General features: G+C 43.3%; 1 protein-coding gene across 5 annotated transcripts in view; it reads right to left on the reverse strand.

The window, feature by feature from the left end:
- The window catches only part of LOC147012140 (uncharacterized), a 208,262-nt gene that overhangs the window by 93,387 nt on the left and 92,686 nt on the right, over positions 1–22,189 (reverse strand). For 4 of the 5 annotated variants that reach the window (XR_015051468.1, XR_015051469.1, XM_085855847.1 and 1 more), the window contains exons 23-24: positions 10,552–10,671; positions 6,542–6,585 (exon numbers count right to left, since the gene is read on the reverse strand). Coding sequence is in view for 2 of the 5 variants with exons in the window: in XM_085855847.1 (XP_085711973.1) it covers positions 6,542–6,585; positions 10,552–10,671 (164 nt within the window). In the remaining 3 variants the exon portion in view is untranslated. Of the gene's footprint in view, positions 1–6,541; positions 6,586–10,551; positions 10,672–22,189 lie in introns of those variants that run through there. The other variant, XR_015051470.1, reaches the window with a different exon arrangement.

Raw genomic sequence — 22,189 nt, forward strand, 5'->3', positions numbered from 1 at the left:
TGTTCCATGGTCGGGTTGTCGGCGACTAAACCGTCTCCCCCACCTGGTTTTCTGGTGAGGAGGGTGTTTGGATATGGACACCCAGCAGGATTAAAAACAAAACCTGTCAAAGGGCAGAGGAGCTCCTTGTGAGCCAGCGGCCATCCATATCTAGTGCCCAACTGTGTCTGCGGACGTCCTCCTGCAGTTGGGTTACTTCTTATTAGGAGGTTGGTGGCAGGATTTGCACCCTGGCCAAGACTCTGACCAAGGATCTGAGACGGAGACTTAATTCCTTTGGTACCAGGTCTCTTCGGAGAATCCTTGGCTATCGCTGGTCGGATTTTGTGTCCAACGAGCAGTTGCTGAGAGAGACTCGGATGAGATTTGTTACCTGCATAGTCTGTGAGCGTCAGTTGCGGCTGTATGGACATGTGGCTCGTCTTCCTGACGCTGATCCTGCTCATCAGATTCTCTCAGCGAGGGAGTCTCATGAGTGGAGGAGGCCATTGGGCCGACCACGTGCCTCATGGTTGCAGCAGGTTGACCATCATCTCAAGGAAATGGGGATGGGCCTGGCATCTGCCTGGAGGATGGCCAGATGGAGGGCCCTGGATTACCGGCGGAAAGTGGACGGAGCGACCTGCTGTTCTGGCACATGCTCCCATACCTGACCTGACCTTGTTTGTTTACTGAAAAGCCACAAGATTGAGGTTTTTTTCTGCTCCTGGTATGCTCGATAGAACAATTGATGGGAAATTTCAACCTCATGCGACAATTCAGCAATTTCAGCAGCTATTATATTATTCGACCAAAAGTCATGGGAAACCATTTCCAATATATTATGAGAAGTACCCATGTATACCTCTGATTTGTAGAACCACAACATTCATCAAATGACACAAGATGATATTGTCAAGGCCTGCACCAGATGATCCAACCATCCATGGGATCATACTCTGTGCAGAGCGTTGGTGCTGCTTAAGCAGTCTCCTTGGCTATTGGGCACAATCCTGAACGGGTCGCCACTCCGACACAGTATACCAGCAAGCTGGCACTCATTTTGCCGACCTCGGAAGGATGACAGGCAGAGTCAACCCCACCTGGTATTAATTCAATAGCTGAGGGGGATTTGAACTCAGAATCCTAGGATCCCAAGCCCACCACGCTCACCATTAAGCCAACACCAGGCATACCAGATGATAATGCCACAGCATTATATGCACCAGATGAATGAGTTGAACAAGGCCTGATAAGAAGCAATCAGATAATGGCCTCCTGCATCAGGACAATTTCATCATAGTCATCCCCAGATCAGATCAACCATGAGGAAGGCAACCATAAAGTGCAAGACTACATACAACAACTTTGTCCATCAATCTGGAAGAAAATTTTAAGTTTCCTCAAACAGGAAGAGACCGACTGTGAGAACAGATAGGAGAGGAAGATAACCCTTGTGACTGATTGTTATAGAAGGATCTGACATGACTCTTGTGACATCAGATCTCCATGATGTAGAAATTAAATTAATTTGGTGGGGTTTTTGAGGCATCAGAAAAGCAAGCCCAGAGTTCTGTTTAATCATGCTGTCCATATAATATGTCCCAATCAACAGGGCAGGCGATTTCATTGCAAGTGCAGTGTAATTAAGGTAAGTCAGATTAATAAACAATAGAGTGCAGTTTTATGTATGGCTTTGGTGAGAGATAGCAGATTGTCGAAATTGAGGGGTTTTTTGGGGGGGGGTGGGTGGGTTGTATACCTTGTCGAGGCTCGAATGAGGGCTAACTCACAACACACAGCAAAGGGGGCATGAGACAAGAGGGGTGGGAGTGGGAAGGACAAAACAGTGGGGAACAGAGACATTAGGAGATCTGTGGATGGGACGGGGAACATGGGGAATACAAGATGGACATTACAGGGACTTTCAGGAAGGAAAGCAGGGAATTAGAAGGAGGTGGGTTTGGGTGGATTAACGGGGGTAGAAAAGATCGAGAATTTGAATGGGGGATGATAAGAGGTGGTGGTGGTGAACAGCTGTTTTGAAGGCCTGGAGGGAAGAATGGGTTTGAATAAAGTGAGGGAGTTTATTCCAAAGGCGTGAAAAAAAGAGGAATGAAAGAGAGAAAGTGAGCAGTGATTCGTGATTTTGGTAGTTCTACCAGAAGGGCATTGGTGGTGGACCGTTGAGCGCCCTGCGGAAATGTGGTGGGTACAAATCACAGAGGGAGCCGGGGGGGGGGCGGAGAGGAGACGGTAGAAGACAGAAAGATCACCAACCTGCCTGTGGTGAGAGTGAGAGGCCCAAAGACTCAGCTTCATTGCAGAAGATGGCAATGATCCGAAATGCCTTGGTTTCCACAGCGTGAAGCCAAGAAAGGTGGGAGGCAGGAGCACCAGCCCAGAGGGGAGAGCAGTGCTCCATCAGGCTGCAGACAAAAGCTTTGTAAGTGGTCAGGAGCTCAGGTGGGCCGAGGAAGGACTTTGCACGACGGAGGATTCCCAGTCGGCGACTGGATTTGGAGGCGAGGTTTGAAATGTGGCTTTCCCAGGAAAGGTCATGGCAGATAGTGAGACCCAGAAGTTTGAAATAAAGGACTTCTTCCAGAGGATTGTTGAGAAAGTGGATGGGGGGAGGGGGAGGGGTTCTAAATGGTCCTTTCAGAGAGACATAGTGAGAGTGTGAGATTTGTCCGGATTGAAGGACATGTTCCACGTGTTGGACCAGTTTGAGATTTTACCCAGATCTTCCATGAGTGAAGAAGCTGCTGCCTGCTGGTCTGAGGGATGACAGATGTTACAGCAGAGGGTGGAGTCATCAGCAAAGTGATAAAGAGGATTTTCCAGAGTGTCAGACAGATCATTGATGAAAACCATAAAAAGAACAGGGCCCAGAACGCTACCTTGAGGAACTCCAGCCTGGACAGGAAAAGGGGATAAAAAAACTCCATTTAGGGCCACACGTTAACTGTGAAAGGAGAGGAAGTCTGCGAGCCATGAGTGGAGATGGCTTTGGATACGATAGGAAGAGAGTTTGGTGAGCAGGGCAGGGTGCCAGATCATGTCAAAAGCATGCGATATGTCTTGGGATACGGCCCTGATTTCATGTCTGGCATTGAGGATCTCCATCCATCGTTGGGAGAGCAGAAGCAGCATAGCCAGGGTAGAGCGACCTGGTCTGAAACCAAATTGATGATCGGAAATCAAGCCATTGGAGAAGATGAAGGATTTAATGTCTGAAGCGATGATTGATTCCACAACGTTGCTGATGATTAGGAGAAGGCTGATTGGTCTGTAGTTGCCAGGATCTGTTTTTGCACTTTTTTATGTATGGCAGTGATGTTTGCTGATTTCCAAGCAGATTACAGATGACCTTGAGAAAATGAGAGGATGAATAGAACAGAGAGAGGGTGAGCAAGAGCAGAGGAGCAGGTTTTTAGGACTCGTGGGCTGATGCCGTCTGGACCGGTTGCAGAATCTGAGTCAAGGTTTGACAGCAAGTTCTCCACCTTGTCAGGAGAAAAGGACACAGAGTCAGGGACAGTTGGTTGCGACTGGGTAAGGTGGGTAGAGAAAGCGATGGGTTTTGGACACAAGATTTCAAAGCAAACACCGAGTTTCGGCATTCAGCCTTTTCAAGTGTGGTATCAGCAGTGCGGCCATTTGAGGGAAGGGAGGGGATGGAGAGGAACACACACCAGAAACAGATTTGAATAGATGCCACCAGGATTTGTAGGAGGGAGAGAGCTTTGAAAGTTCTGACTTGAGCTTGGAAAGATGTTGTTTTCTGGCTCTTCTGAGGGTAGATACACACTTGTTCTGAGCTTTATGGAAGGAACTGAGATTACCCTTAGTTGGGTTTGCTTTCCATGAGGCAAAGGCAAGTTGTTTTCTGGACAAGTGCCTCACCAAAAGCTTCAGTGATCCAAGGGCGGGAGGAAGGGTAGGATAACTGAAGACGAGAGGGGATAAATCTGTGCATGAGGGAGAGCAAGTTTCTTTGAAAGAATTCCCAGAATGAGTTGATGTTGGAGAAAGTAGCGATAGGAGACCAGTCTATAAGTTTGATGGCTGTTTGGAGACCCTGCCAGTCAGCTTGAGTGAAATACCAGACTCGACGGCGGTGAGGTGGTTCTCTGATAATAGCCAGAGAGATGTCCACTTTGACAAGGACGTGGTCAGAAGAACCGACTAGAGCGGAGGAAGAGCAGCAGATATTGTCAGGGAAGTTTGTCCAAATCAGATTCAGAAGAGATGCAGTACCATTGATTGAGATCTGGCATGCCGAGCCACACCCAGCCAACTGGAATGATGACAATTGAAGTCACCACATATGAGGAAGAGAGAGTTTGGATGAGAAGATAGAAGTTGGTCCATGTTTTCGGAAAGTGAGGTGAAGATGGAGTCATCACTGTTTGGTGGACGGTGCAGTACACATATAAGCAAGAGGTGGGAGTGGGGGTGGGGGGTGGGGAGCCATAGCCAGAGGTATTTCTGAGAGTGTGGGAGAGTGAGGGCAGTGCATGGAGAGAGGAATAGAGTCTTTGATGAAGAGAGCAACTCCTCCACCAGGAAGAGCCTCAGGTCTGTCAAACCGGAGGAGGGAGTAACCGGGGAGAGATACTTGGGAGTCAGAGATGTCTCGAGGGAGGAAAGTTTCTGTTGGGCAGATTATATCTGGTTTGTCAGTGGAAACCTGTATGGAAAGATCTGAAAGATTTGAGCGAAGGCCCTGGATATTTGAGGTCCACACTTTTAAATAAGAGGGAGGGGAGGAGGCTTTGGGTGCAGGGGTTGGGGGGAGGGATAGGATAGGACAAGGGACAAGGGGTTAGGTAAGGAGGGTTGTTGAAAGTGTGGGGGATTGCAGAATAGCTAGTGGAGGGGACTGAATGAGGAGGAGAAAAGGCTCTGTGGTGCTGGGGGAGAGGGGGGGGCAAGAGAGTGGGCAGAAGGCAGTTGAGGATTTGAGGAGGTGGAGTGATGAGATGGAGGTGAGAGGGCAGTGGAAGGAGGAAGTTTTGTGGATGAGAGGAGGAAGCAACTTTGAGAAGGGTGAGTGAGGGGGTGAATGGTGGGAGAAAGGTGAGTGGGGAGAGTTGAGGGGGAAAGGTGAGGGGGGAGTTTTTGAGAGAGGTGGGAGGGCGGCCTGGGGGAGAAGAGTGGGATGGTTGCTTTGAGAGCGAGGGGTGAGAGGGGTGAGTTGGCATTGAAGTTGAAAAAAGAATGGTTGATGGAAAGTGAACATTCATCGTAAACTGTTTTTTTTTTTTAAGTTTTAGGTTAGAGATGCGATTAAACACGTTTCTTGATGGATTCAATGAAGGTGAATTGAGAGAATGGAGAGAAGAAACGCTGTAACAGTTGGATTTTTTTGGCAAGGTATGGAAGAAAGGTCGAATTGAGAGCAGTTTTTTTTGAATAGTAGAAGAGTAGTGTATTATGATACCGTAAAGAGTACCACACGTGTGAAAGAGGAAGATGAAGCATTAAAGAGATCGTTTTTATTATTATTATTATTATTATTATTATTATTATTGTTATTGTTTGAGAGAGTTTTCATCAGATTAGGTCATGGAAGTGTTGTAGAAAAAATCCTGAGGTGAATGGGGAATTTGGATCGGTGAACGCAGGGGGTGTAAACAGATCACGTGGGTGTGGGAGAAGCACGTGGCCATGGGAGGTGTATAGTCAAAAGTTTATTTATTTATTTTAAATAAGGATTGTGTAACATTCGGAAAAGGGAAGGTTGAAGTAAAATCGTGGAAGTGTGTGGTGAATTTGGAACTGTAAACGCAGTGTGAAGCTGCTGGGTCGATGAAATGTACCAGAAAGAGTAGAGAAACACTCTGTACAGGAGCTGTACAGATCGAAAGGATACAAGGAAGATTATTATTTTTTCATGGATTTTTGAAGAACAGGTAAGATTCTGGAATGGAAGGTTGTAGGAAGAGATCGTGAAAGTAATGGCGAGAGAAGGTCACCTCAGTAGAATAAAGATGGTGTGAGAAGAAGAAGAAGAAGAAGAAGAGTAAGAAGAAGAAGAGTAAGAAGAAGAAGAAGAAGAGTAAGAAGAAGAAGGATTGGGAGGATCGGGACTTGTGAGTATGCAAGGAGAAAGGTAGTTTTTTTTGTTTTGTTTTTTTAAGACAAGAAACAGAGTGTTTAGATTGGGAGGGATGGGGGACGTTTGGAAAGTGGGGAAGATATGCACCTTTATCTGAGGGCTGGTTCAATCATCCCCAAAGACTACAGGTAGAAAACACACTTTGATCAATCAGTACGTTTGTGTGCAGAAATTCAAAATAATTGTCTTTTCTATAGATGTACTTCTTTTGGTGATGACCCCATGCCTTGTGCCTGGAAACCATCTGTTAGCACCTGCAGGCATAATGAGAGGCAAGCTATGAAGCTACGAAGCTCCTTTGTTGCAGTTGCTTGCAGTTCAATATGGGAGGCAAATAAGGAACCAGTGAGTCCAATCAAATAATTTACAGGACCTGCTGAAACGAAGCAAAGATTAAAATCGTAATTATAATGGATATTGAAAAAAAATACTTACAAAATGTTGACCAGAAGGATGGAAGTGGGATGGACCACCAGTTTCTGCAGACAAATTAAAGTTAAGCATGAGTTCCCTTTCAAGAACCTTCAACACAAGAGACTATTAGGCCCATCAAGCCTGTGCAATGGTCACTTGTCCACACTCAATCCTCTTTTAAAGCTGTGCATAAAGCAAGGAAGCAACACGTACCATTTTTAAAGTCTTTGGTAGGACTCGGCCAAAATTAGGTTTAAACCATCGACCTCCCAGACAGACAAACAATGGATGCACTAACCATTACACCAAGTCTGATAGAAAGTTGATCACTATCTGCCAATACAACAACCATACTTCTCATAAAGGAAAATTGGACTCTTGTCTTGTCCATCCGATTCTCAGATTTTTTTTTGTTTACAGTCTCGTGAACCAAAACAAACAAAATCATTTCTGCCCAAATATTTCCACAGCTGATAATATATGGTAATAGAGTTGTAATGTGGTTTTGCCACCAAAAGGAATGACAAAATTGAAGTCTGATGTTATATTGAAAATTTTTTTGGCTCCTCTTCACATTGTGGAAATGCAAATTACCCAAACGAATGTAAATACGGGCAGGCGTTCAATATACATAATTACCAATGACATTATTTAGTTGCATTGGTTGAGGGAAATGATGCAACTGGCATTGCGCCATTTGTGTTGTGGCCCTGATAAGTGGTCCTTGCGAGTACAAGGCAATGTAGTTAATGTTGCAGCAAAGTCTGTCTAACAGGGCCTTTCATAGGGTGAAAGACAAATGACTGAACAGGAATAAGGACCAGTGATCAAGGTGTGTGTGTGTGTGTGTGTGTGTGTGTGTGTATGTGTATGTGTATGTGTATGTGTATGTGTCATTCAGTGCAGGCGTATAAATGACCAACAATGAAGAAACACCAGAATTAGACAAGGGAGTGAGATTTTGTGTTGCATCCTGATCTCGGAGGCTCATTTCAAAAATTCTGGCATCCCAATTAATTACTTACTTATCCTCAGCATGTCTTTCGACACATAAGGTCACTTAAAAAGAATTCCATCTTCCATTCATCTACTTTTCACTTAATCATGGAATACTTAAGTGATATCTTGGAAATTAATTAACGATTTGGGCTTCCAGCCCCACCTGGAACATTGTCCTCACATTCCAACTTCCTATAGCCATGGTCTAGCTCAGTGGTCTTTTGATCTTTTGATCCCACGGGCCACATTTACTACTCCAAAGGATGTTGGGAGCCAGAAAAAATTTAATGCATTTTATTGAGAAACGATACTGAGAAACATTTTCAGAGTCAATGAGAAACTTGATGCATTTTTAATTTCAATTTTTTAATTAAATATAATTAATTTTAAATTCTGCCGCAAGATGCCGGAAGGTAAAAAAAAAATCACATTGATTTGACTCCTCCCGGCGGTAAGCGGCAGTGGCCGGCAGCGGCATTGTGTAAGGCTTTTCAGGTGACGGCACCGGCCGGCAGTGGCATTGTGGAAACCCCTTTAAAATTGCTACATGGAAATGTGTTTTGATTGGAAAGTCCTTGCGGGGCACAGTTTTGGACTCCGCGGGCCACAGGTTGGGGACCAATGGTCTCGCTATTTGGGACATTTTTCACTCTTCGGTCCTCACTCTTACAGTTTCCAAATGGAGTCATCCCAATTGTAACATTTTAAGTAAAAGGTAAGGGTGATGATAAATTTAGATGACCACCTCATTAATTTCCAATATGTCTGGTAAATATAGTTTTCTGTACCATTTGTTTTGTTTCAGTCATCTTTACATAACGGAGATATGTTGTATGTTTCATCTAATCCTCTTAGAGGATTTGCCCGAGGAAGCTGAAACCTTCAGGGATTAATGAGTAGACCTGAAGTTGTGCCTGTGCATATTGCATTTGAATCAATCAAGTTTTGAAAAATAAATTAAAGTTTCACCCAGATTGGCATTTTCCTCCCTTTGGGGGTGAGGAGGGGTGCAACTGGAATTATCTGAGCTATATAACCACGATGTATTATATATGCACAAAAGCAGCCCACAGTCTTTTGGTTCATATATGCAATTCGGGTTTCTGTATATTTTCGGGAGCGATTGAGGCAGTGGTCTATTGCCTATACACTGCCCAAATAAAGATATGCTTCAGAAGAACGTGTTGCATGCTTGGAATAAGATCGCCTGTCGGGCAGCTACTCTCCTATGGTATTAGTCTATTACGAATCATAAATTGTAAAGATAACAAGATGACTCCCCTGGCCACTCCTTTGGGAAGCGGGTACTTCCAGTTAAAATAATGGAATATTGTCGTGAGGCTGTGACGGAGATCTTAAGGAAATAAGATAACTGAGCCCTTGTTAAATTATTGTTGATTCAGAAGAAAAATGCATGTGAAATATGCCAAATATTTTTCAATTCTATAAAAAAATTTAAAGTAAAAAAAAAAAAACTTTAAAAATAGATTATATGGGGAATGCATTTTGCAACACTGATCTGGTTAACACAACAACATCCACTGTGTTAAAGAACACTTCAGTGGGAAGACTTTTGTGCTGGGATCAAAAAAATTGGTTGACCGTTGGGAAAGCTGCACTGAAAATGATGGAGATTATATAAAATAATGGAACATAAATAAAGTTTGTCCATGGTACTGCGTTACGAATCGCGGGTGACCGAACATTTTGGATGACACTCGGAAGAGCCATTTGCTATTGCATCAACATAGAGGTGCAGACCAACTTTAGTGTGGCAGTGCAGTGGCATTAAATGATGGACCAATTTGGTGGCAGAGGTAACAACTGGTTAAAAGTCCTTTCTTGTACAGTAATCATCAATGAGCTTGTACACACATCAGATGTAAGACAAAGACAGATCAGAAGATGTGTTTAGTTTTACATGCATTAACCGGTGGCATAACCTGGGCCCTGTATCTCTCTGCTGGGCCAAATGATAATGGAAGTGAAATAAAACACCCCACCACAAACAACTCTAAAATTTTCAAGACATTATTGTGAGGAGAGTTTAAATTTGATCGAGACTTTTGTTTATACTCTTTATGAAGCTGTACGTATATAGTAAATGTGACAGTTACATTAATTATAAGGTATTCTCCAGCTTTGGATACGTACTGGTTCCATCAGAGTGGAAGCTTTCATTGTCCTTCAATGAAGGACATTATTCTCAACAGCTTCAATTATAAAAATGCGAAATAAAAAACCTTATTCGTTCCAAAATATAACTCTTCCTTCCTGAGCTTAAATAAAGATGTCCCTGACATGTAATTGTCATCATACTGTGCAGACAATCATGTGCAAATTTTAAGAGGCTAAATTGAATAGTTGACCAAAAATTTAATAATTCTTTACAATTTCAACCTCTTTGTTATCTCACTTTCTGCCATCTTGATTTTAAACTTGTACATTAAAACAAGAAACAGAGGCACTATTGCAAAAGGCAAATTCTTCCTTTTGTATAAAAAAAAAAGAATCCAGGTCAAATTTGAGCAGCTTTCATGTTTGACAAACAAGGAAATATTAAAATACATGCTGTGTAGAAACATATGGCATGAATGTAATCAAATTATTCTGTTTTGTAGTGATTCAATGAACTGTTAGGTAGGAAACAAGGAATACTAGGCTTGGTGAAGACTGGCAATGGACCGCGTTGGTGAAGAAGCGAACAATGAATTTTCCCAAACACAAATCACGAGTTGAGAAAGCACAAGTTCACCTCCGTGAGAAACAAGGGGACATTTTGGGCATTACCCTTCATCGGAGTGGAAAAGCTTCTCCTCGTTTTTCATGGAGGAATACTTCCACTTTCTCAAATATTGTTTGGGAAAAAATCCATTGCGATTAGGTAGGGGCTTCTAAAACTCTGGCCAGTATGATAATGCAGGAAGCAAAACACAATAAACAATTCTACCAGGCCAGAAGCTGCTGGAAGCTCAATGGTGTATTGTGCTGAAAAAGGGAAAAAAATATGCACAGAGCCCAAAATCACCAACCTTCAGGTCCTGAGAGACACTCCAGAGAACTGGCCTTCCTCGGTTCATCGGTAAGCGTTGGCGGTGAGGGTGGTCCACTTGTGGGAGATGGCGTGAAGGATGTGTTCGCACACACAGGCTCTGCCAGCAAAACACACAAAAGCAAGCAGGCCCTCAATATAATTCATATAATAACATTATATTATATTATATTATATTATAGTGTAATGCACAAAGTGTTGAACATACCATGTTTGTAAGGAAGGTGAGAATCAGGAGTATAATTTAATCAATAACACAAGTTACATGAAAAAAATATTAAAATTTCTGTTAAAAATGATTGGTTGATTAATTGAAAAACGTGAGTAGAATTAAGCTGAATTTATAATTCTTTCATTCATGTTAGGATTGGGATTTCAAAAATGAAGGAAATAGTGGAGCCGCCCAGCATGCATGACACAGATCTGATGCTTTCACCATCGAGTGGTCTTCATCCGGGTCTGTGCATGTATCCAACCTACGCCAGGTGTTAACTCCGCTCGCAGGCGAGGGAGGAGGCATCACATGACTCCAATAAGTCAGCGGTGCCTTCGTTTATGAATGTGGATCTCAATGACGACCAGTTGTTGTTTTTGGCAAACCTTATATTATTAATGTATTCCAAAACCATTAATAACGTGTGAACTAGGACACTTTGCACTCAGCGTATATGTGCAAAACTACATGCACTGTGCAAATTCATAATAAAGATATTTACGGGTTTAAGAAATAGCAGAAAGGAATATAACCTGTGGAGTCGAGAATCATTGTTAAATGTATTTAATTTCCTGAAAATAATAACAAAGAATTAGCACTTATTTTACAACAACACTCATACTACTTTTTACCTGCCAACTGCAAAGATGGTCTCTCTCACCACAACCTCGAGGTTGAGCATTGAAGTGACTTGAGTCACTTTGATATGAAAAAAAAACTATCCCTGCATTGTCGTTTAACCTCCAGAGATCATTAAAAATTCCCATATTTCAGAGGCTCACATGTCTGAAATTTCCCTCCCAAAGCAACCGATACCCTAGAGAAACCTGATAAGGTCGAGAAATGTCTGGAGAATATTGTTCATCATCAGCAACTGGTCTGATGGCGACTGTGCACTTGTTCTCAAAATCTGGTCATCCTTCATATTTCTGCAGAAATATTGTCATGTCCATGCCGGTTAAGACTGACCTGGACAGATAGCCAAACGGTTTCCCTTGGAGGGGAACAGCCGAGTTCCCTGGAGATGAATGTGTGCGCGGGATGGGAGACAGTGAAGCACGTACCAGACGCGTTCACCAGGACGGAGGACAAAGGTTTATACTCGAACCCACAGCGAATCGACAGACACAAGCAATCTTTATAAAAAGTGGTTAAATGAACATAAATCAAATATGCATAAGAGGAATAAATGAAAGCATAATATGAAAATAAATCAGAGCATGAGGTAATGAAACGTGGGGTAACTTACAGCCTAAAGTCGAGGCGCCTTTACACACAGTTACAAAAACAGACAAGGGGAAAAAGATAAAACAAAAGAAAAATCCTTCCTTTATTCTGACACTTTGCTTCGTCCAGAGATGATCCTTTTTGGACCTGGCATCATCGAAGCTGCGTAGTCATTGCATGAGAAACTGCACCCAAAAATGGCGCCGAGCCGCTCTCTGGGCGGGAAACGTATGTGAGGTATTCATGTGGTGTTATTCAATGCCAGGGCTCAGAAACCGCTGTGCAGCCTCTTTTGACAAGCGAATATGCCAACCATTCCTCTCTTGCGCCAGATCCTTTCACCATGAATGCCCACCTTCCTCCTTGACCAGACGTCGAGACGATTTCTGAGGCCCCATGGTAAGGCCACAAGGCACGCTCTTCTTCCCTCCTCAGAAACGTACACTCTTCATGACTCAGCCGAACAGTCAATGGTTAGCGTTTTGCTGCAGTGCGCGAACAAATTCGTCTCAGCACGAACACGAGAATTGTGCTGCCTTCATCACCATTTCGAGGAGAAGTCAGCAAGCCCGACCCTTTTGCCTCCACTCACATACCTCACACAACTCTCCTCTCCCCATAACCTCCTCATGTCACGCCCATCCATCATCCACAGCAGCGTGGTTTGCTAGTTGTCGAATTGGAGGTAGGGTTTTGCCTGCTTGGAATATTCGGCTCGGTTATTGTTTTTTTAAGGACGTGATTCCTTTTTAATCGCTGGTCTTGCAAATGCAAAAACATCAGAAAAGGTCACAGGGGGAAATCACATACTGGGAGAAATTATCCTTAAACCCAACCAAATGAACACAGCACTGCCTCGTGCGGGGACATTTTTAACATATAATTTTTATATCATTTTAACGGCTTGGCCCCGCCTCCAAGCATGTATATGTGAAGTCCGTATATGCAAATTTTAGGATCAGGAGAGGTTCACGCCCATTTTTGCCGACCAATGGCTGACCGGGGGGGGGGGCAGAGTGGCCACGCCTCCAATCGCGTTCTCATCCTAAAATTTTGCATATTGGCTGCTCCTGCTGCCTATAAAACGGCGAACGCAAGGCGTCGAAGAATGGAGCGAGTTGGGTTTTGGAGTTGCTTGGACAGTGTCGTCGAGAGGTTGCTCCTGGGGGACAAGGAGCATGCGTTGGCGGAGTGGAGTCGAGTGCGCACGCTGGAACTGCAAGCAAGGGAGCTCGGGTCCGAGGCAGGAAGGACGGTGGTCGGCGACGAGGTTGCGGTGTGGGGGATCGCTCGTCGCGTTGCGGGACCCAAGCCAGCCAGCCACACCCCTCCCCGAAGGCATCAACAATTCCCCATTTCCCCCGCGCTGAGAAAGTGCAAAAGGGGGCCCCATTCCCACCCTACCCTAAACGTCGTGCCAACGAAACCCGCCAAGGGGTACGGAGTCGGGGCACAGCGGCGCGGCCACATTTTGCGGCTTGCCCGCCAACGCGTCACGAGGACGCGGGTAAGACCTCCCCGGTCTCGCGGACCTGGCCATACCTCCAGGTCACACGCACATTTGGCCTACAGGCCTGTCTGCCTCCTTGTCGGTGAGGGTGGCTTCTTTCCTTTGCTTTTGTGTAAATGTGTGTTGGTGCCGTCTGTGAAGTAAAACTGTATAAGTGTTGCCGTGTGTGCGTGTAGTCGGTTTTAACTGCTTTTCTTCTTGCATTTGCTTTTTGTGAATGGCTGTATATACGTGCTCTCTGTGTGCCAGGAAATAAAATGCTTGCTTGTTGAACTGTGCCCGTTTCGCTTTGTCTTTTCTCCGTTGACCCTCCATCCTGCTTCACGTAAGGGGTTCGTAGTGGGTGCAACATCCCGGTAATTAATCTGAACCGTCCAGGTCGACGATAACACCGCTCGGTTATCCTGATAGTACGGAACGGGCCGCCCAAGCGGCTCGTGTCTGGAGTCGACCTGCGGCGAGGTACGATCTCCCGGTTTACCATCCGCGTGGGTACTTAGGTAGGTCGAGTTTGGCGAACAACCCTATCCTACGCGGGTGGCCGATTGGCACGATTGTGGTGAGGACAAAAGGCCCACCCGTGACGAGCTCCCGGCATTGGTCCGAGAGGGTCATGACAGAATTGTCTGTCCGGTGGGCGATGTGCCGCGATTCGAGTTACGCGGCCGTTCGCACTCTGGCGGACGCGAATTCGCAACAATATATTACATATAATATATATTACATATAATATATACATATATATGTATATGTTTGTGTATATATATATATATATATATATATATATATATATATATATATATATATATTCCAATCATATTGTGTGTATATATATTTATATGTTTACATAATATATGTATATATATATATATATATATATATATATATATATATATATATATATATATATATATATATATATATATATATACACATACATATACATATATATATATTTATATATACATATACATACATACATTAATATATACATATACACTAGCGATACCCGTGCACATGCACGGAAGAGCAGTACAACATAGCTGGTAGCAGACGACAGACCGTACAAGGGGAATGACAAAAATACGCATTATGCAAGTGGTACTATGGAACGCCAAGACTTCCCAAACATTGGCGGCATGTCCGCTAAGTGCCACAGCAATTTCATAGGGATCGTGTGACGGCGAGCCGAGTTTTTAGTGTGTAAACTTGGTAATATATATCTTCTTCTTCTTCTTCTTCTTCTTCTTTCGGCTGCTCCCGTTAGGGGTCGCCACAGCGGATCATCCGTTATGATCCGCATAATGATTTGGCACAAGTTTTAAGCCGGATGCCCTTCATGATGCAACCCTGATCGCCTCTTACGACACAGTGATATGGTACACCTATTCTAACCGGGGCATACACCGGGCCCAGTACAACTGGTACTCACTTCGCCGACCTCGGAAGGATGACAGGCTGAGTCAACCATATATATATATATATATATATATATATATATATATATATATATATATATATATATATATATATATATATATATATATATATATATATATATATATATATATATATATGCATTATTGCGAATTTCGCCCGCCCGGTGTGTGATCCGCCACGTAACTCGAATCGCGACACGTCGCCCACCGGAACGGACAATTAAGTCGTGACCCTCTTGGAACTACCGCCAAGGAGCTCGCCACGGGTGGGGGTTTAACCTCACCACAACCCAGTCCGCATTCTACTAGCGCAAAATAGGGTGAATCGCCGAATGTCGATATACCTAAGTACCCGCGCGAGTTGCACACCGAGGAGTTGTACCACGCCGCAGGTCGACTCCGGACACGAACCGCTTAAGCGGCTCGTTCCGTGCTGCAGGGATAACCAAGCGAAGTTATCGTCGATCTTGACGGTTCAGATTATTTAACGGGTGTTTAAAACCCACAACCAATCCCGAACGTGATGCAAGATGGAGCTTTCAAATAAGGGAAAAAGACGCAACGAAACGGGAAACAGTTCAACAAGCAAGCACTTTATTACACACACATACAAGCACGTATTCACAGTCATACAGTAATGCACATATAACAGTCAAGACAAAATGCAACAAAAGCAAAAGCACTACTACCGACTGTAATTATTTACAACACTTAAACAATTATACTTGGCGGGACTCGGCGCCACATCATTCATTCAAAAAGCAAAGGAAACGAAAGCCACCCTCACAGGCAAGGAGGCAGACAGGTCTGTGGACCAAATGTACATGGACACTGGAGGAGCGGCCAAGTCCACAAGACCGAGAAGGTCTTACCCGCGTCCTCGTGACGCGTTGGCGGGCAAGCCGCAAAATGTGGCCGCGCTGCTGTGCCCCGACTCCGTGATCCTGGCGTGGTCAGTGAGCCCTCTCCGGCGTGCTCCGTGCAAGCACGGTTTTGCCGGCACCATGGTTAGGGTGGGGAAGGAACGGGGCCACCGGCACTATCTCAGTGCAGATGGGGGGGGGGGGGAGAATTGTCGATGCTCAGGGTCGAGCGATGGGAATGGCTGGGTGGCTCAAATCCCGCGACGAGATGGCGCCAACGACGAGACGAGCGACCCCCACACTGCAACCTCGATGACGACCTCCGTCTTCACTCGACCAGCCCCTCTGTCTTCACTCGACCCGAACTCCCGTCTTCACTCGACCAGCCGCGCGAGTCGCCTTGTGCTCGCGTCTTCATAGACCGGAGGAGGAGGCTGTATGCAGATTTTAGGATCAAAACGCAATTGGAGGCGAGGCCACGCCACCCTCTGATCAGCCATTGGTGTGGCAAAAAGGAGCGTGAGCCTCTCTGATCCGAATTTCTCCCTAAGAGGAACGCATTCGTACCCGCGGCTCGACGCGTTCAGCATCAATTACCGAACCGGCCCTGGACAGCACGACGTTTGGTGTTGACTGGTGGTGTGGTCAATGGTTGTAGAAGGAGATAGGCGAAGGTGGTGGGGGGTTTGCTGTGGTGGTTTGGTGGTTGGCGGGCATCATTTGGGAATGGCGGTGAAGCGATGTTTGCGGGATGGAGTTGTGGAGGTAAAGAGGCAAAGTAAAGGTGGTGGTGTTTGAGTTGTTGGAGGCATTATGGTCCAAAATAACATCAGAGAAAGAAAAATGGCGAACTCAAAGCGTCGCAGCCCGGATGAATCACACATATTCCCTCTATACAACGGGTTTGGGCCAACTACACATGAACTTACCGATATATCTCACCCGAGGACCCTTTATGGTGTAATGCGAATTTCCACAACCGTAACAATATATATATATATATATATATATATATATATATATATATATATATATATATATATATATATATATATATATATATATATACATATATATATATATACATATATATATATATACATATATATATATATACATATATATATATACATATATATATATATATATATATATATATATATATATATATATATATATACATGCATACATGCATACATACATACATACATACATACATACATACAGATACATATGCACAAACGCCGAACTCATGTTTTTGCTTCAAGTGTGTGCATCAGGTTATTCGTCCCCTTCCGGTTTCACTGGAGGCGACTACATCTTTGCTCTCCGTATATGTCCATCCCACCTGTGGTTTTTCAGACATTTTTTCCCACACCCTTCAACGTATTCAGCTTAAACTTGGTACGTGGCTTTATTACCTCCGCCACTGAAGGTGAAGGAGGTGATGTTTTCACCCATTTCTGTCTGTTTATTACTTGCAAAATCGAAGATTTTTTAGCTATATTGTTCAGTCGATTTTGTTATTCTGTGTGTCTGTCTCTCCGTTTGTCTGTTTTTCTGTTTGTCGCCTAAAGGTCACAATTTTAAAACGATCTTCACGAAGCTTCACCACATGGTAGAGTTTCTCATGAGGAAGAAGGCTGTTGTTTTTGAGGTCAAAAGGTCCAAAGGTCAACATCGGCCAAATGTCAACAACTTCGGTGGTATTTCTAAGTTCCTCAATTTTCATCCAATTGACTTGACATTTGAAGAGGATTTATATTTCAGGTCACTGAATTCAACCAGCCAATTATTTTGAAGGTTCACCTCAGCTAAAAGGTCAACACAGGCTGAATTTCTAAAATTGTCAATTTTCATCCACTTGACTTGATATTTGAAGAGGAGTTGCATATTTGGCCATTGAATTCAATCACCAATTATTTTTGAGGTCAAATTTGTTGTGTGGATTTTGCAAGTGTCGTGCTCTGCATGACATGTTTCTTGTTTGTTTCACTGGTTGTTTGTTTGCAGGATATCTCAAAAGGTTTTGGATGGATCCGAATAAAATTTGGTGGACACGTTGAGTGTGTGACAATGAAGAATTGCTTCAATTCTGGTGAAGATCTAAATCTGGATCCAGATCCGAATTTTTTTTAATTGATTCTTCACCATTGAGAGCTCGGTCGAAAACTATATATAATACGATATCTCGAAAAGTTGTGGACGGATTCAGAAGAAACTTGGTGGACACGTTGGATGTCTGACAAGGACGAATTGATTCGATTTTGGTGAAGATCCGAATCTGGATCTGGATACGAATATTATTAATTTTTTTAAGTGATTCTTCACCATTGAGCGATGGGTCTAAACTGATATATAGCAGGATACTGTAATTCATAAATGTAATGGACCCGATATGTTCTCACGGATCAAGAATTAAGTGGGGGAGGTATGCGTTCTACCGATTGCCCTTCTAGTTATGATAAGTTTCCGAGCAAGTTCGAGTTTCAGGGCATTTCATTAATTTTTCACAGTTATGCCCTTTTTGGACTAAGAAAATATCATGTCGGTAGGGGAGCCATAGCTTACACATGCAAGCATGGAAACAGCTGTAAAACGATGATGATGATGATGATGATGATGATGATGATGATGATGATGATGATGATGATGATGATGATGATGATGATGATGATGATGATGATGATGATGATGCTTGCATTGCAAATCTCTTGCTTTTATTATTTTCGACACCGAACTTGCCATTATAGATCGCCCAAATAAAAGCATAAGAACATCCATTGAGACCGGTGGGGGACTTGTACTGGATTGCATAGCAATTCTCACTCTTGTTTTGTTTTTGGCAGCGTTCGCTATGCGAGACGCGGCTCTAAGTGCTCGAAGAGAGCTCGGTGTTGTTCTTCTTTTTCTTCTTGTGAAGACAAAACCTTTATATTAGGACTCAGCTCTTTTTCATACACCATCCAAATTTCCTTAAATACTGAACACCTGTACACATCCTGGCATTGACGGTGCCTTTTGAGAGCGTCTATCATGAACTTTTAAATATATTCGGACATTTGCTTTAAAGTTTCGAAAAGTTCACGTTACTATTGATAGATTATTCCATTTAATATATTGTAATTTCATAAATACACTATTTCATAAATACACTATGACGGGTCTCGCTATTGGCTTAATCAAGGCACGTGACGAAATATCGGAAGTTGTTGTTGTTGTTGCTGGTTATTTTTTATTTTTTAGCCGACAAAACCTTTAGGACACTGCTCTTGGACACATTTGTCCTTGTTTTCTCTACAAGTGCAAGGCTCCTGGAAGAGCAAAGACAGATTGACAGTGGGGTAGTGGGGCAACAATTGGGCACAACCAGGAAGGGAATAAATGAGCAGTAGAGAGAGGTAGAGAGGTAGAGAGAGAGGTAGAGAGGTAGAGAGAGAGAGGTAGAGAGGTAGAGAGAGAGGTAGAGAGGTAGAGAGAGAGGTAGAGAGGTAGAGAGAGAGAGAGAGAGAGAGATGGCAAAATGGGTTGGAGGGATTGGGGTAAGGTGGGAAAAGAAAAGGTGATCCAGGAAAATAATTTGGATTTTAATAGTATCGAAGGATATGTGAGCAGGGTTTGAGTCAATTTTGCAGGTGCAAAAATTCGTGATTTGACAGTGTGTGGATCAAACAATTGAGGACAGCAGTGAGAAACAATATAGTATTGGTATATGTCTTGGGACACATGATGTGAGCAAGTATTACGATGAGGATGTGAAACACAAGCACACGAGGTTAAGAAGCAAAATAGGGGTAATACCCTTGGGCACTCACCTGGTAGCGGCTGGATAAGATAACCAGGGAATCACCTGGTGGGTGTTGATGACCAACAAAATATGTAACAGAGAAGAAAGTAAATACCAATTGGGAGGGGGGGGGAATGGCTGATATTTTTTTTAATGCCATGAACAAACTTTGGTACATCATGGACGATGAAGGTTGTGGTGAAGTTTCATCGAAATTGTGTGTGTAGTTTCTGAGAAGAGAGCAAACACCTATTTTCGGGGGCAATCCTCCGTATACCTCCTTTCGCCCTCGATTTGTTTGTTTTTTTGATGGTGTGAACAAGCTTTGGTACATCTTGGTCAGGTTTCACCAAAATTGTGTGTGTAGTTTCGGCGAAGAAGTTGCAAGTGTTTATGGACGAACGGACGGACGGACAACGTGCCATCCCATAAGCCTCCCAGAACTATGTTCTAGGACCTAGTTGAACTAATAATGAAGAGCAGTTGCATATTTTAACTAGCAGGGTTACTGACATGAATGGGTGGCAAGCTAGCTCATGTGAGAAAGACCATGGCTTTAAAATGGCTGGGAAGTTATTTTTTATGAGGAACTATATCTGAGGAATTGGATCATTTTGAAGAGAAGAGGGATGATGGTAGAAGTGTTTTTTTTAATTTTAGGCCAAGGGGAGGGGGAGGGTGATGGTGTGTAAGAAGAGGAGATTAAATTAGAGGGATGAATGGGGAAAACCAAGAAGAATGGTCGAAAGGTAATAATATGATTGAAAAATGGATGGTGGGAGAGACTTTAAGGGGGGGGGGGGATTGTGGGAGAGGCTCCAGTGCTCATATAATAGAGCATTGCAATGTTTCAGTCGGAGTGAAGAGGGGAGCAAGGTGAGACGACTGAATTATATGGATTCAGCTTTTGAGAAATTTCATATTTTGAGTAAGATATTGGGTAAAGTCAAGAAGCGGATTCACCTACAAGTGTTCCCTGTAGCTGAACCCTTGGTTTATGATGCAGGGAACTCAGGTTCAAATCCCATTTGTTATGCGGCTGTTTATTGTCCGCTTGTTTCCTTGTAATTCAGGTAAAAGTACTCCAATGTCCATGTCCACTAATATCTTTGTCCTACATGTGATTGAAATACAAACTTCCCTTTGAGCCTTATATCAAAGTAATATATATATATATATATATATATATATATATATATATATATATATATATATATATATATATATATTTAAATGAAGAGGGATTTGGGAGAAATACATTGCAAACACAGATTGGCTGGGTAGAGCAAAATGGCAAACATTTAAAAGATACTTGGACAGAGTGAGAAGTAAATGTATTCCAATGGAAGTCAAAAGTATCTGTTCGTGCATGCCTTTGCTTTTTGTGTCCAACTCTGGCCCCAGTGTTAGTTTGTTACCTCTTTGTGTCACCTCGCTCTTCCATGAACCTCGATCTTGTAAATCAAAAAAAATAGGGGCAATATCCCTGGGTGCTCACCTGATAGAATAATAATACTGAGGAGGAAGTCAACATGGGAAGGAATCAGCAAAATATACCAATGAACCAAAGTTATAGCAAATAGATATTTTTGGGAGCAACCCCCCCCCCACCCCCACCCCCTCTCCACTCTAATGTAAATCCCCTTCAACCTCAATTTTTTTAAATAGCATGAACTAACTTTGGTATATCACGGGTAGGGAAAGTTGTGGTCAAGTTTCATCATAATTATGTGTGTGTATGTGTGTGGTTTCAGAGAAGACAGCAAATACATATTTTGGGGAGGACCCCCCATAGATCCCCTTAGACACCGATTTTTTTAATGTCATGGAGAAACTTTGGTACATCAAAGGTGATGAAGGTTGTGGTCAAGTTTTATTGGTATTGTGTATGGAGTTTCAAACAAAAAAGCAAATACCTATTTTGGGGGTAACCCCCCATAGACCCCTTTAGATTCCGAATTTTTTAATTGTGTGAACAAACTTTGGTACATCAAAGGTGATGAAGGTTGTGGTCAAGTTTAATTGGAATTACATCTCTAGTTTCTGAGAAGAAAGCAAATACCTATTTTGGGGGTTGGGGGGGGAATCCCCCATAGACACCCTTAGGGCCCGAATTTCTATTTAATGCCATGAACAAACTTTTGTACATGCTGGGTGCTGAAGGTTGTGGTCATGTTTCATCGAAATCGTATGTGTAGTTTCAGAGAAGAAGGTGCAAATATTTGTGGACATTTGGAAAAGAAGTTGCAAACGGACGGACGGACAGCATGCCATCCCATAAGCTCCCTGGAACTACGTCCCGGGTGAGCTGAAATGAAATACCCAAAGAGTGACATGGATGAGTAATGGCAAAGTTCTCTTTTGGAACAATTGCTGCTCATAGTGTACAGAGATTATTTGGATACAGGTATCAAACTTTGCAGATGACATACAATTTGGAAGTAAAGTTTTCTTCTTCTTTGTTCATATGTAGCATAAGGCTATGGGGTAGCATAATTGGCTGAGAGCACGGCTGTGCCACTGATGGTTGTGGTGGCAATTTGGAATTTGGCCATGGTGCCAGCGATAGCTCGCCCCC

Source organism: Eptatretus burgeri, chromosome 15 (assembly GCF_056783735.1).
Source record: "Eptatretus burgeri isolate ZD-2024b chromosome 15, Ebu_testis_v1, whole genome shotgun sequence".
Classification (NCBI taxonomy): Eukaryota; Metazoa; Chordata; class Myxini; order Myxiniformes; family Myxinidae; genus Eptatretus; species Eptatretus burgeri.